Source organism: Dendrobium catenatum, unplaced genomic scaffold (assembly GCF_001605985.2).
Source record: "Dendrobium catenatum unplaced genomic scaffold, ASM160598v2 fragScaff_scaffold_1573, whole genome shotgun sequence".
NCBI lineage: Eukaryota > Viridiplantae > Streptophyta > Magnoliopsida > Asparagales > Orchidaceae > Dendrobium > Dendrobium catenatum.
Genome location: NW_021320035.1, coordinates 425,524 through 439,356, shown reverse-complemented (window position 1 = coordinate 439,356; position 13,833 = coordinate 425,524). Strand labels below are relative to the sequence as shown.

General features: G+C 32.2%; 1 protein-coding gene across 1 annotated transcript; it reads right to left on the bottom strand.

The window, feature by feature from the left end:
• Positions 1-4,481: 4,481 nt before the first annotated feature.
• LOC110103187 (DEAD-box ATP-dependent RNA helicase 36) lies at positions 4,482-13,622 on the bottom strand. The gene is made up of 6 exons (XM_020831787.2): positions 12,597-13,622; positions 8,412-8,734; positions 7,523-7,726; positions 7,355-7,436; positions 6,323-6,421; positions 4,482-4,864 (listed from the first exon to the last, which is right to left on the bottom strand). The coding sequence occupies exons 1-6, from the start codon at positions 13,182-13,184 to the stop codon at positions 4,721-4,723; spliced, it is 1,440 nt and encodes a 479-aa protein (XP_020687446.1). The 5' UTR covers positions 13,185-13,622; the 3' UTR covers positions 4,482-4,720.
• Between the last annotated feature and the right edge of the window lie 211 nt (positions 13,623-13,833).

The following is a 13,833-nucleotide window of genomic DNA, read 5'->3' as shown; positions in this document are numbered from 1 at the left end:
ATAATAATAATAATAATAATAATTAAATGGTACCTTGAGGATGAATGGTTTCATGGATGAGCTGGGAAGCAGTACTGTTCTTCTTGGAAGGAATCAAAGAGGAACCCTAACAGCTTTTGATAGAAGAGAGAGAGAGATAGAGAGAGATAGACATATTTATTCATAATCAAAGAGGAACTTTACGTCCATGAATTTTGTATTAGAGAAAAAAATTAATTTTTTTAAGAAGAAAATATTTTTTAAGTATTTATCATTCTTATTTTATTATCTAATTTTTATTATAATAAAAAAATATATCAGGATTTATATACGTAGAATGAGTATTTGGAGATAATTATTAATTAGTGAGAATTGGTCAAAATTTTATTATTAAATTTATTTTCAGATAAATATAATATAGATTTTTAATATAAAAAATCAATGTTAAAATGAATTTAATTATTTCGTTAAAAATTATATCTGAATATCTTAAGATCATTAAAAAAAGAAAATTGTTATAAGCTAAGTAATTAAAATTAAATTACTGAAAGTGACGCAGCGTGCCTTGCGGGTTGGTTTATATGGAGGAGAAAGGGAACGTTTCCTCTCTGCAAACTTAATTAAATTAAAATTTTGTTTGGTACAATTTTTTTATTAATAAAAATTTTAATTTTTTAACTAAAAAATTATTTTAAAAATCAGTTAAAAAGCCAATCCAAACAAACCCTAAATTTCATTATTTATAGAACAATTGTTTATTGCATAATTTACATTATTTTTTTTTATATCATCACGTAGAATATCATAAATAATTTTCAAAATACGTCGATTTATTTTGATTTCTCATTACAAATGCTTTTATTCTACTAGGGGCGTCAAAAAATAGCCTGATCCAACAATCCCATTTAAAATTTTCGGGTTGACCCAAAATTTCGAAATTCACCTTGTTGTCATTTGCGTTCATTTAAAAGGATATTTTTAGGTTAAAAGAGTCATATTTATCTAAAAATTTATGATCATCGTGATAATTATTTAAACAGGTTGGGTTCGAGTTAAGTTAGGTTTGCGTCGAACACTTTAGCCTTTATGATAAATTGGTCGGGTTTGAATCAAATATTTTCAACTAGGAAAGTATTGTAGAATTGATGCATAAAAATTATGAAATAAAATTCTTTCATCAAATGATGGGAATTATTTACATATTAATTTTAAGGATAAATCATTGAATACTTAAAATTAGCTACTGAAAGAGAGAATTCAACGAATGAAAGGTAATAAGGCTTCATTAGGAACAGCTTACTTTTGTTTTTATTTTTTAATTTTTTAAAAATATTTTCTTAATTACAGTTTTAAATATATTTTTTTTCAAAAACAAACAATTTTTATGTCTAATATAATAATGATGATTTTAAAGGCCATTAATTGATTTCATGTGTTTTACTAATGATAAGTGCGATACAATCCCAATACACTACAGATAGAATAACAAAGAAATACAAAAATTTTACTCGGAAAATCTTAAAAAGGGGGAAAAACTACGGTGCGTAGCTTAGCTAAAATGATTATACTAGTGTTTGAATGAGTTAAAAAATCTTCTTGTTCCCTAACTCAAGGATAGGGAGAATATAGTGTGTTGAAGATTTCTCTAAACTTCAAACAAGCGTAAATTTGGTAATGTCTGAATATTTGGAAGAGACTTGACGATGACCAACGAGCGTTGAAATCCAACAATGGTTGGTTGTTGGAAAGAAATTTGGTGGTGGTCAATGATCAAATGAAAAATCGGTGCTAGTAGGTTGTCGGGGAAAAAAATCTGACAACGGTCGATGGTCGGGAAGAAATCCGGCAACGGTCAATAGTCGGGAAGAAATATGAAGATGGTTGGTGGTGCTAGCTAGAGAATGCAAATGAGCTTGCTAGCTTTTCTTTCTTTTCTCCTCTCCTTCATGTGAAGAATGAGGGTTTATTTATAACTTTTTGGAATTATGTGGCTTGTAAATATGAAGAAGATCAATGGCATATTGGAAGTGTTCCATCGGATGGCTGATAGTGATTCCCTTAATCATAGAACATTTATCAAGCATTTATGTGCCTTAATGATGTCGGAATTAAGAAATTTTGGGCTCATTGAATTTTTCTAGTTGATATGGATAATTTGGAGCAAAGTTAGCTGAGATTTTTAAGTTTGGATTGAAGAACGTTTAGTTTAAAGCATAATACCAATAGAATTTAAATCTCTTGCAATCTAACTTGGAACAAATTAAGCTAGATGATAACTCATATTTATATTTTGTTTGTTATCAGCTAAAAAAATCTAGGATTTTAGGGTTGGTGTGGTAATTTTTTTTAGTGATGACAATCATTAACTCTATGGAGAATTTGGGAAGTAAAAAATCCATTATAACAGCCCAAACTCTTATTTATCGAGATATTGTCCATTTTGACCAATGGTCTTACAATTTTATCCCGTTGTTGTAACTTTCCAGAAGGTCATCAACCCAAGATTGCTCCCATATAAGCATACTTAACTTTGAAATTTTTTAATAAAATTTCAACCATTGCAACAAAAATACCTCGACATCATAAAATTTTAATCTTTTTTTTTTTTTTACTAAAGAAATGTTATTTGAAGACTATTGCTTTTTTTTTAAATTGCTATACATATTTAGATTTAGGCTTCATTTGGAATAACATTATGACTTTACTTTTAAGATCAGGACAATAGTTTCTATTTAGTCAGTATTTTTTCATTATTTTAAAAAAATTATACTAAGAAGCTGCTTTCTATATCAGCTTTCAAAAAAGTAATTTTCTTCATAGCAATTTTATAATCACCTTCATAAAAACTTGAAACCATCCCAAACAAACCCTTATTCTTTTGAAAAAAAAAATAATAATAACAACTAGTATATAACTATCATACTCAAAATCAAAATCTAATAAAACATTTTTCTCACCGCAAAATAAAAAAATTAAAAAATTATAGTTACATAAAAAATATTATAATTATCTAAAAGATAAAATTGTGAATATATTCTCCAAAAAAAAATGGTAAATATGCATGAGTTACATTAAGGATATGTATGAAGGAATTGTTACTTATGTTTAAACACAAGGTGGTTTGACCAAGTATTTTCTTATATCTATTATTATAAGTGATGAGATATTTATCACTTTTCTTTAAAAAAAAAAGTATTTACAATTACAAAATTATAAGCTAAGCAAAATCTAATATGTCCTTATCACCTTCATTAGTCGATTCAAAATCATAACCAATATGAATGCTTTTATAATCCTCCACCTCTCTACTTATATGTCCATTTAAATCTCCTCCAATAAAAACACTTTCTTCAAGAGGTATCTTTTACATTAATTATTCTAAGACATTTCAAATTTATAATTTTAAACATATATTCAAACATATTTGAGAAACATAAGCATTTTTAATATTAATAATCTTGACATCAACAATAATCTTCAAAGTTATAATTCTATCTCCAATTCTATCAATTTTAATAATATTATCCTTCAAGCTTTTATTTATAATCAAACATATACCATTTAATATAACTACTATCAAAATACAAAAATTTAAATCCTAAACAATCAATTTATTTAACATTTTCTCCAACCTATTTAGTTTCATAAATGCATAGAATATTCATCTTCCTAAGAATCATAAAATTAATTAATTTTGTTAATTTGTTTGTAAGAGAACCTACATTTCAAAATCTTGTCCTAATTTTAGTTTCATGAACTAGCTTCCTTGCCCACATCCATCCATGATGTGGGAACCCTTGCCTATTTAACATTGCACCTGAGCACCGATGCAACAACCCTTGCACACTTCTCGCTATATTCAAGCCATACAGCACGTCGATTCTAGAAAATGCCCTAGCATTAACACAATGTATTAAAAGTCATGTCATGATTATTTGACAAATTTTTGGCTAATTCTCGACTACTTAACGCAACTATCTACTTTTCTCATCCAGGATTTGGGACCTGGGAGTGAGATGGGCTACATGAATCATTTTTCTCAATTGTGTCATGTTAAGAATCAAATTCTCATTTAAATCTAATAAAGAAAGATCATTTCTAAATTTTTAAATCAAGTCATTTTAGGTCTATCCCTACCTTTCTTAACAGAAGCAGAATCTAATACATCTACTCTACTAACTAAATCATTAGAAGGGGCCACTATTTTATGTGACCAAACCATCTAAGGTAGCTCTCTCTAATCTTATCTTTCATTGAAGTTACTCCAACCTTTTCTCGTATATGCTTGTTTCATATCCTATCTCTGATAAGAGTAAAGCCACTCATCAACCTAAGCATCCTCATCTTTGCAACACTTAATTTAATATTATCATTCTCTTTTAATGGCCAACATTCTGCACCATAAAGTAACGCAAGTCACACCACCATCTTTTGAGCCATATATACACTAACAAGCAGAAAAAACAATATTTCAAATTTTCAATGAAATATGGGACCAGAAAAACAAAACTCCATTTCATTGAATTATATGGAAAAATGGCAACTAAAAGATGATGAAATATATATTTGTAACAAAATTGTACAGAATCAAGTATAAAAACTTGATGTAGGAAATAATAACTTCATCTAAAACATACCAGGCTACAAAAATGTTACTTAAAACTCATCGGAACACATCATACAGACCATATAAACAATATTCTTGGCATATAAATAGTGTAAATCAACAGCATTCAAAAAGTCATTCTTTAGGTTTATGTTTCCTTTTCTTCAGCAACCCTTTCTCTGCTAATGCCTTCATCTTCTGTGCTTTTCTTTCTTCAGCTTTTTCTTCAAATCCATCATCAATCATCTTCATTCTAGCAACACGCCTGGCTTTGTATACCTGTAAATAAATTTGATCAATGAAGTTGCAGAACTCAATGCAGGAGAAGTTTGCAATATTTTGATTCAGCAAAGTGCGGTAGTGTTTATATGAGTAGGGAGTTTGAACTCACATTAAACAAACAGGAACAAAAAGAGTTTAATGAAAGCTACTTTCTAAAGAAGTTCAAAGCAGGGGCAGATCCCTCTTTAGCACAGAAGAGATTATTTTGTGCGGCGTCCGAATACATCCGGAGGCAAATCCTGACGTGTCACGTCACCTGGTGCACTGGGGTCTGGGTGATGTGGTGTGTCCGAATTCGCCTCTGGACGTGTTCGGACGCCGAACAAAATATTTTTTCTTAGCTTAGGGGGAGCAATGGAGAAAAAGGATTCATGTAGCCGACCCCACGTAGTGGGATAAAGGCTTGATGTTGTTGTTGTTGTAGCTCAGGGGGGGCAATTGCATAGAAAATCTTGATGATCATTCATCTGTAGTGAAATATTGAATTCATCTTAATCAAGGTTCTAACTTTGAATTTTGTGAGTCAAGCTCACGAATCAGAGATAAAATACAAGAAATTGCTGTATCATATTTAAAAAATTTAAAAGATTGGCCTTACAGATTAATTCCTAATATAAGAAACACTATAACCGATTTTAATTACATCTCATCAAACGAATTTATTACTTTTTACTGCTACTTACAATATAATTCATCTTTTATTAAAATACATTAATTCTTTTATTTTATCTGAAAAATTATGTTGGTCATGTGAAGACGAAGAAAAAATTTTGATGAGCTCATCTAGGTGTATATACGCACATTTAAAACTAGTTAAAGAAGCGTATGATTACATTGCTACAAATGTAGGCATGCCACATGTCATACTCCAAGCAGCTGTACAGTGTAAGACCGGTCCTTAGTGGACTGGTCAAGCTGGCCCCTTCTATGGGGCCGGTTTGGGTTTACAACAGGAAGGGGGCAGCAGCAAAGGAGAGAGAAAAGGGTAGGGTCCACTTGATATCCAAATTCAAATTTGTTCAAAGGAGGGGGTGGCATGAGTTTTTTGGTCTTTTGGCTCTATTGTTTAATTTCATACCTCAAATATGATGAAAATTAGGGTTAGAGTTATGTTTTGATTATTTCGTTCTTGTGGAGGATTTCTTCTTGGTGTCTTGGGCCATAGTTTGGACTAAGGATTGGGAGAAAACAAATCCTCCTCTCAAATAGAGGATCAATTGTATCTTGTTGCTCTTTGTTCCATAATTTCTTCTATAAATTACTGTTTTTTGGTGTGATTTCCCAACAGATTTTGTGAGTTTATCCGCTGATTTCATCTCTCTTGAAATAAATACTTGAGATCTACAAGTGTTTCCAATCATTTAGCTTCAGGATTAAGAAACTAAATAGCACCTATAGCTAATTGTGAGTGTTTTATACCAAGCAACCAGGCAATATCAACTGAAAAGGACTTACCTTAGTGATATCCTCAAGCACCTCCTTCTCTTTACATTCAAATGCAGTCATTTGTTTTCCAACAACATTCTCAATCTCGTGAATGAGTTCAACATCATTCTGCAAGAAAACATTAAGGTTTTAAATAAGGTGAGAAAATATGAAATGAAAACAGATTAGGAGCTGCAATACTTAATGAATTCAATTTTCAGCTATAAATATCTTTCTATGCCCTGACAAGGATGTTATGAAGGAGCGTTTTCCTTGAAAGGAAATTATTCATTCACCTCACCAGAAAGATCTACAGCAGCATAGAAAATTTCTTATCAACAAAATAAACAATTAAAGCTTCTTCTAATTGCATATTTCTAGCAGAAAATTATTTCGTTGGAAGAACTTGTAAAACGAGGAAAAAAAGAAAAAAAAAAACATTGTTAAAGTGGCATAGACAAACTTAATAAATGGAAATCCAGTAAAGAATTGATGGGGGAACATCTTTACATTTGTTTTATGCAGGATTATTATACCTAGAAAACTGCCACCTCTCACCTTTTGCTATTCTCTCCACTTACTATATAACTAAATATAGCACTATAGTACGCTTAGCAGCTGGCCCCTCGATTGGCCTCTTTTAGTTGGTATACCGTCCCCTATATGGGACTTGAAGAGAACATTTTACAGTTAATTTTTACACAACATACTTCAGAGAAGCTATTATACTGTTTCATTGCTTTGTCTTGTTTTCTGTGTTTCCCTGTTTCTTTGCTCCCACAGTAAGAATGCTCAACGAATTAAGAAGAAAACAATGACAAAAATAGAAAATAACAATTTCAGAAATAAGTAACATAGTAGAATAAAAATAATACTTTTGATGACTTAGATTTTAGTGCTTTGCCTGTTGGGTCTACAAAACAGATTATTGGATAGAAATGATATTAAACCTACGAAAACAGCAAAGACTAAACTTTCAAATGTACAAATATAAGAGGAAGCGTAAACGATAACCAAACTTTTTTTCATAAGCTAAGGTTGGGTACAACCCAGATAGCATACCTGTGTTATGAAACTTAGGGCAAGGCCTCCTCTGCCTGCCCTGGCAGTACGGCCCACACGGTGTACGTAGTCCCGTGGATACCTACATCCCATTTATACTAAATTTCATTAGAATCACATCACCGTGACCAATTTGTTCAATGAAAATAATCTCAAGCTGAAAATCACCTAGGAATATCATAGTTGATGACAAGATCTACTGTTGGAATATCCAAGCCTCGGCTAGCTACATCCGTAGCAAGCAAAATAGGAACTTGGCCAGATTTAAATTTATTCAATGCAGAGAGACGGAGGACCTGAGACTTGTGAGAGTGCAAAGCAACTGCAGGCTGATCAAGTTCTTCCAATAACAAGCTTAAAAAATGACAGCCCCTATATGATCAAAAATAAAAAACATAAATCCAAATGAAAATCTCATAGGAAGTACTTGAGTTCACAAGTAACCCCGAGGATAATACTTGAGTTTGCAAGCAAACCTAACAAGATTTGGTGGAAAACAGTGAAAATACTTGCTGTTTACAGCAGTCAAACAATAAAAGTCAGAAGATTTTCTTAGGAAAACAGGGAAAACTGAGATAAACAATGGTGAAATCCACTAATAGATGAAAGAAAACAGCAAACGATACAAGTTTCTTCAATTTGAGAGGAAGAAACAGCTTTCTAAATCTCTAGCCAAGCCAAGAGACCAATAATATAAACCCTAGATCTCAAATTGCTTTTCAAATTCAAGATGAAACCCTCATTCTATCCCTAGCACCTAATTACTCTCTATTGGTTCCGCCCTCCCCCTAGGCTGGCGGAAGTACACTTGAACCAATCCAGAATGGACCGGTTCCGCCGGCCTAACTAAATCCTACTGAATATTAGAAATCTTAAAATGTAGTTTTGCACCACAGGCAGAGTAGCAAGCTTCTAACACAAAGCAATGTTATAAATGCAGGAACAAGGCAAATCCACATGAAATTCAGTGAGAAGCAAGCAATAAATTATAAATAAACTTCTTATCTTCTGCATTTTCGTGAATAAATGCAAAAAAATGTCAAGTAAAACTCTATACCTGCATGTAGAAAGGAATATCATGACCGATCTAATGCCCATATCCTCCATTTTTGACAGTATGTGGATAAGATAGACCTCCTTCACATTTTTAGGAATAAAAATGTATAGTTGTTTGAGAGATTCCACCGTTTTAAAACCTTCATATGCCTCAAAAAAGTAAGATCTATTTGAAGATATCTCAAGCAATGTTTGCAGATCGCTTGTCATGGTTGCAGAAAATAAAAGAGTCTGCCTACTTTTAGGCAAATTCTTCAAAATTACCCTCAGTTCCTCCTCAAAGCCAACATCCAAAACTCTGTCAGCCTCATCAAGAACCAGAAACTGATGAAAGAAATACATCTTATAGTTAGAAAATCAGCGAGTCACTTTCCTTTCAAAATAAATTTAAGACTGGCCTTTTTTCTTGTACCTCCATTCAAAATGAATCGATAATATTGCAAGATGACTAATGATTATAGTTTCCTTAAGGCAATTAATATGATGCACTACATGAATACATGCAATGAAAATTGAAGATTCATAAATAATTCAAACAGTTATTTTGATTGGATGTAAAATTCAATACTTGAACTGAAGCTCAATTAATAATGAAATCATAGAAAAATATGAAAAAATAAAAAACTATATAGAAACACCTAAAATTAGCAGGAAAATCAAGATAATTCCCAATTTGAATTTCTAGCATGTCAACGTTATAACAAAGTCAAGAACATGTTAATACTAAATTATGTAGATGAAATAAAACAATGAATGAACATATCGAAGTAAGAAAAATTAGACCTTGTGCAAGTGGAAGGAGATGACTTATCCAGAAATGAATACAAAAAAAAAAATCATACACCAAACTTGCAATCACAAAATTTAAACTAGAAAAAGAAATTTTATTCATGCCCAAAGTTTTTATAATTAAATGTCTCAAAACACTTATATCTATCTAGACTAAGCATCATCTTATTGGTATGATTGGCATAGGACCATCTCATCAAAGTTAAATTAAATTCTAAACTTATATCCAAAGCAACCATATACTTAAATCCACTAGCCAAAACCATCACATAACCTCAAAATGACTCATAATGAATTCTTGAAGCCCTCTACGAGTATAAATGTCTCGCACCTCCCATAATTGAACCCATACACAAATAACGCAATCTATGGAACTCGAAGAAGGCATATGTAACATCCCGCTATAATTCCACAAAGTCAGCATTTACTCTCCCAAAACAACAATTACAACAACTAAAAATTTGAAGAATATTTCCGAGATTCCATCACCTGAAGCCAAAACCACACAATTCCAAAGTCCCGCGGTGATCCAAAAACATAAGATAAAAGGAATAAATCCACAACCCACCACCAAGTCTTGCATCAATCTGCTCAACTTGGAATATTTAAAGTATGATGAATTGAACTTTTAACCTAAACCAAATAAAAAAAATAAAAAATAAAAAACAAGACCATGCAAAATCATGAAACCTAAAGCTCATAAATAAAAATATTATCCTCTATCGACCATCATCACTGCCATGTTTTTAATTACAGGAATAACATATAAAACAAACAAATTGATAAAAATAAAATAAGTTATGTTCAAATTTATGCTTGATGTGATGTTTATGAAGAGAATAAACATGAAACTTTTTTTCAAATCAGATCGGTTCAGAAAATTTCTGTTTTCACAAATATAGCATTTGATATGCACCAAGCAAAACATGATATAAATTATGTACTTCCTACAAACAATTCATGAATCATTACAAGCAAGCCTGTCATGTCAATGAATGTAATATATTTGGCATTTATCATCACCAAGGGACACAATCTCATCATCTCTAATATCCTTAGGAGCAAGTTGCATAGAATTATCAAGTAAAGGATTTGATGAGGACTCACAAGGAAGATGTGGAATGAGAGAAGAATCTAAGAAATTGCTTGTATGCTTAGGATTTAAGGTCAAATCTTACATATTGAAACTAAATTTATATCATAATTCACCAAAATTTTCAATTTGTAGATAACTATCTCTGATGCCTAGAAAATTTTTAAAGGTCCCATCTTTCTTGTATTCAATTTTTTAAAAGCTTTTATGGAAGCTTCTTGTTTTCGATATACCATGACTTTATCACCATATTCAAATTCAATGTGCCTCATATTCACATAGTAAAAGACCTATAATTACCATAATTAGTAGCCATTTTTTCTTCGAATATATTTATACAAATCATACACATGTTGTGAATGATTGTTCAAACGTGCTATGCCTAGATTATATAAGAAAGTCTATAAAATTTATAGGCTTTCTAGGTTAAATCTCATAACAATCTCTAAACAACTAATGACAATGGAACTACAGACAAATGAATTATATGTAAGTCTAATCATAGACAATATCACATCTTACCCAAATCCATGATCTTTTAGACGTCTATGTCTCTCATGCTTTTGTTTACTACAATTTGTCTGCAAGTTTCTAGATACTAAGCAGTTTAAAATTTAAATTGGTTATCAATTTCTTCAGAAGAGTTTTTCAATCATAAGTCATAACACACTAATTTTATAGGCATAAAGCGTGTCATTTTTTTAAAAAAAATCTACCACTAAAAAAAATCATGCTTTCTTAATGTTTGTGATAATCCTAAAACAAATTCAATCCTAATATATTCTCAAAAATTATATGAAATTGTTAAAGGTGTATATAATACCATGTTATTGATTTCTAACTTTAACAAACTGACAAGTCCTACATAATTAAATAATACATATATATTTTTTAGACTTGGCAAGAGGTATTCATCCTTAGTTGGGCCTTATATTTCACAAAAAACGCCCAAAAACACTCTTGGCATGTAATTCTAAAATTAGAAAATCTGTCAACGATGAACCAACAACACAAAGACAAGCACAATTAAATAAATAACGAGTTTTAATCATGTAGATTTTGTTAAGCAGATATAAAACATTATTGAAGGCTTGGTAAATTTTACTATAAAGTCCTTATAACTGAACTCTTCTGTAATATGATCAAAACAAATACCCTTAACCTATATTTTATGTAAACTGATAGAAACTCTACTCGAAGAATCAAATTTGTTTTAGACCCAACATCGTGTTTAAGGTCAATAGAATATTATTGTAAAAATCTCAACCCACTTTGCATGTCTATTGCCTAACCTTTTTTATGAACTCGTAACATATCAAAGCTTGATGAAAATGATATGAAACAAACTTTTTAGGTAATAGATAATGCATCTAATAACAAAGAGATTGCACCACAATATATAACTCTCTATTATATTTTGAATATTATATATAACATCATTTAATTTCTCACTAAAGAATACAATAGAACTTTCATATTGGCTTCACTCCTGCGATACCAACTTATGATACCAACTTATGATGCGTCACAAGAAACCTCAAATAAGTTCATAAAATTAGACAGCTTAAGTTCAAATGCAGCTGTAAGTCTCTTTTTTACTTCAAGCAAAATCACTTTGGTCCATTTAATTTTTCCACTTTTTAGACAATTTGTAATTGGAGCTCCGTTAAACCCTTTAATAAATCAGTTAGAAAATGTAGCCCCAATATACTGTATATTAGTATGTTTTAGACAATCATTAATAATTTTTATCTCATTATAATCAATATTAATTCATCTCTAAGCACAAAAAATCCAAAAATTCCCAATTGTGTCGCAGTTTAAGATATAATTTCTCAGATTTCAAACCTCAAATACCTTCCCAAGTACCAAATGATCAGCTCATGACTAGTCATATATTAAAATATTATGAAATTAAACATCAAAAAATTTCAAATAATATGCCATAAGACATGATTCTTTATCCTCATGAAGTTATATGCACACTGCTTAATGCAAAAGGCATCTCCAACCATTCATACAATCCATTTTTTAGTTTTAAAAGGTGTTTTTGATTTAAAATTTCCGCGAATCTCACTTGATAAGACCACTTCTCAAATCAAACCTCACATGCTTTCCTTTACCAGTTCAAAGTAAGCAGACAAAGAAGGCATGAAAACAAACTATCAAGCATTCAAATGAGCTGCTTCAACTGCTACCAATATATGTCAACTTAGCATAGTTTTGTTAATTATATGCAAAAACATAGGTTACTCAAATAACTAAACGTCAGCTAATTTTTTTTTTTTAAATCAAAAGAATCACCTTGGTCCTAGAGAATGCTGCTGGAATGTCTGGATCATCGCACAGAAGAGTCTTGATCCTCCCAGGGGTCGCAACAACTATATGCGGCCGCTGCACAAGAGCGCGCGCTTGGCCAATCATGTCCATCCCGCCAACAACCAGCGTGCACCTCAGTTGCAGTGACGATCCGAGTGCACGGAACTGCTCCGCGAGCTGGCACGCAAGCTCGCGTGTGGGGGTAAGAACAAGGGCAAACACACCGTAGGGCTCCGTAGCGAGGCGTTGGAGGATCGGCAAAGCGAAGGCAGCCGTCTTGCCGCTCCCAGTCTGAGCTATGCCGAGAACGTCATCGCCAGCAAGTATACGTGGGATGCAGCAGCGCTGCACGGGAGTTGGTCGCCGCATTCCAAGCTCTAGGCAAGTGTCAACAGCCCACTTTGAAAGGCCGAGGTCGGCAAAGCTGACGGTGCTGGATGCGTCCGGGTCTGGATCCCCGTGATCGACATGGGTGGTTTTTGTAGTTGACGTTGTAGGGTGCACGGTGGAGGGTAGAGTTTGCACAGGAGGCTTCGATTTGCTGGAGAATAGACGGAATGGTTTCTCCTCCATTGCTAGAGGACTGCTTGTTTTAAAGATTTGTTGGCTGTTTCGTAGCAGGATTAAGGGGCTGTTTGGATGCAGGATTTAGGCCGGAATTGTAGCGGATTTGAGCTAAATCCAGCCAAACGGCCAAAAATGCAAAACCAAATCTCACGGAAAATCAAAGCCGCAGTTGACAGAAAATTCCCTCTTTTCGTGGTAAATCCCGGATTTACGAAATCCTTAGGTTCGGCGGATTTACGGGATTTGGCCGAAGAAGCGCGCGAAAGGGAGAAAATTACCTTCACAGCAAGCGAGCTCCCGTTGTTGCTTCCTATCAAAATATGCCGTAACTTCCGATCCAACCGTCGTCGAAGCAGCGAAGTCGAACAGCGACCAAGAAGAACTCGTGCAAAACTTTACACTCATGCGAAGGAACGAAGCCGAACAAAATAGAGTGGGAAAGGAAAACCTAGACTCTTATCGTTGGATAACTTACTTAAATATAATTAAAAATATTAATAATTAAGTGAAACTAATTAAATAGTATTTAAATTATTAATAAAATTATTAGTTCAATACTTAGTTATTTTAAAATAATTAATAGGATTAAATATGATTTAAAATGAAAACAATTATTATAAAATATTCTAAATATTAATTAGTATTTGTATGCTTT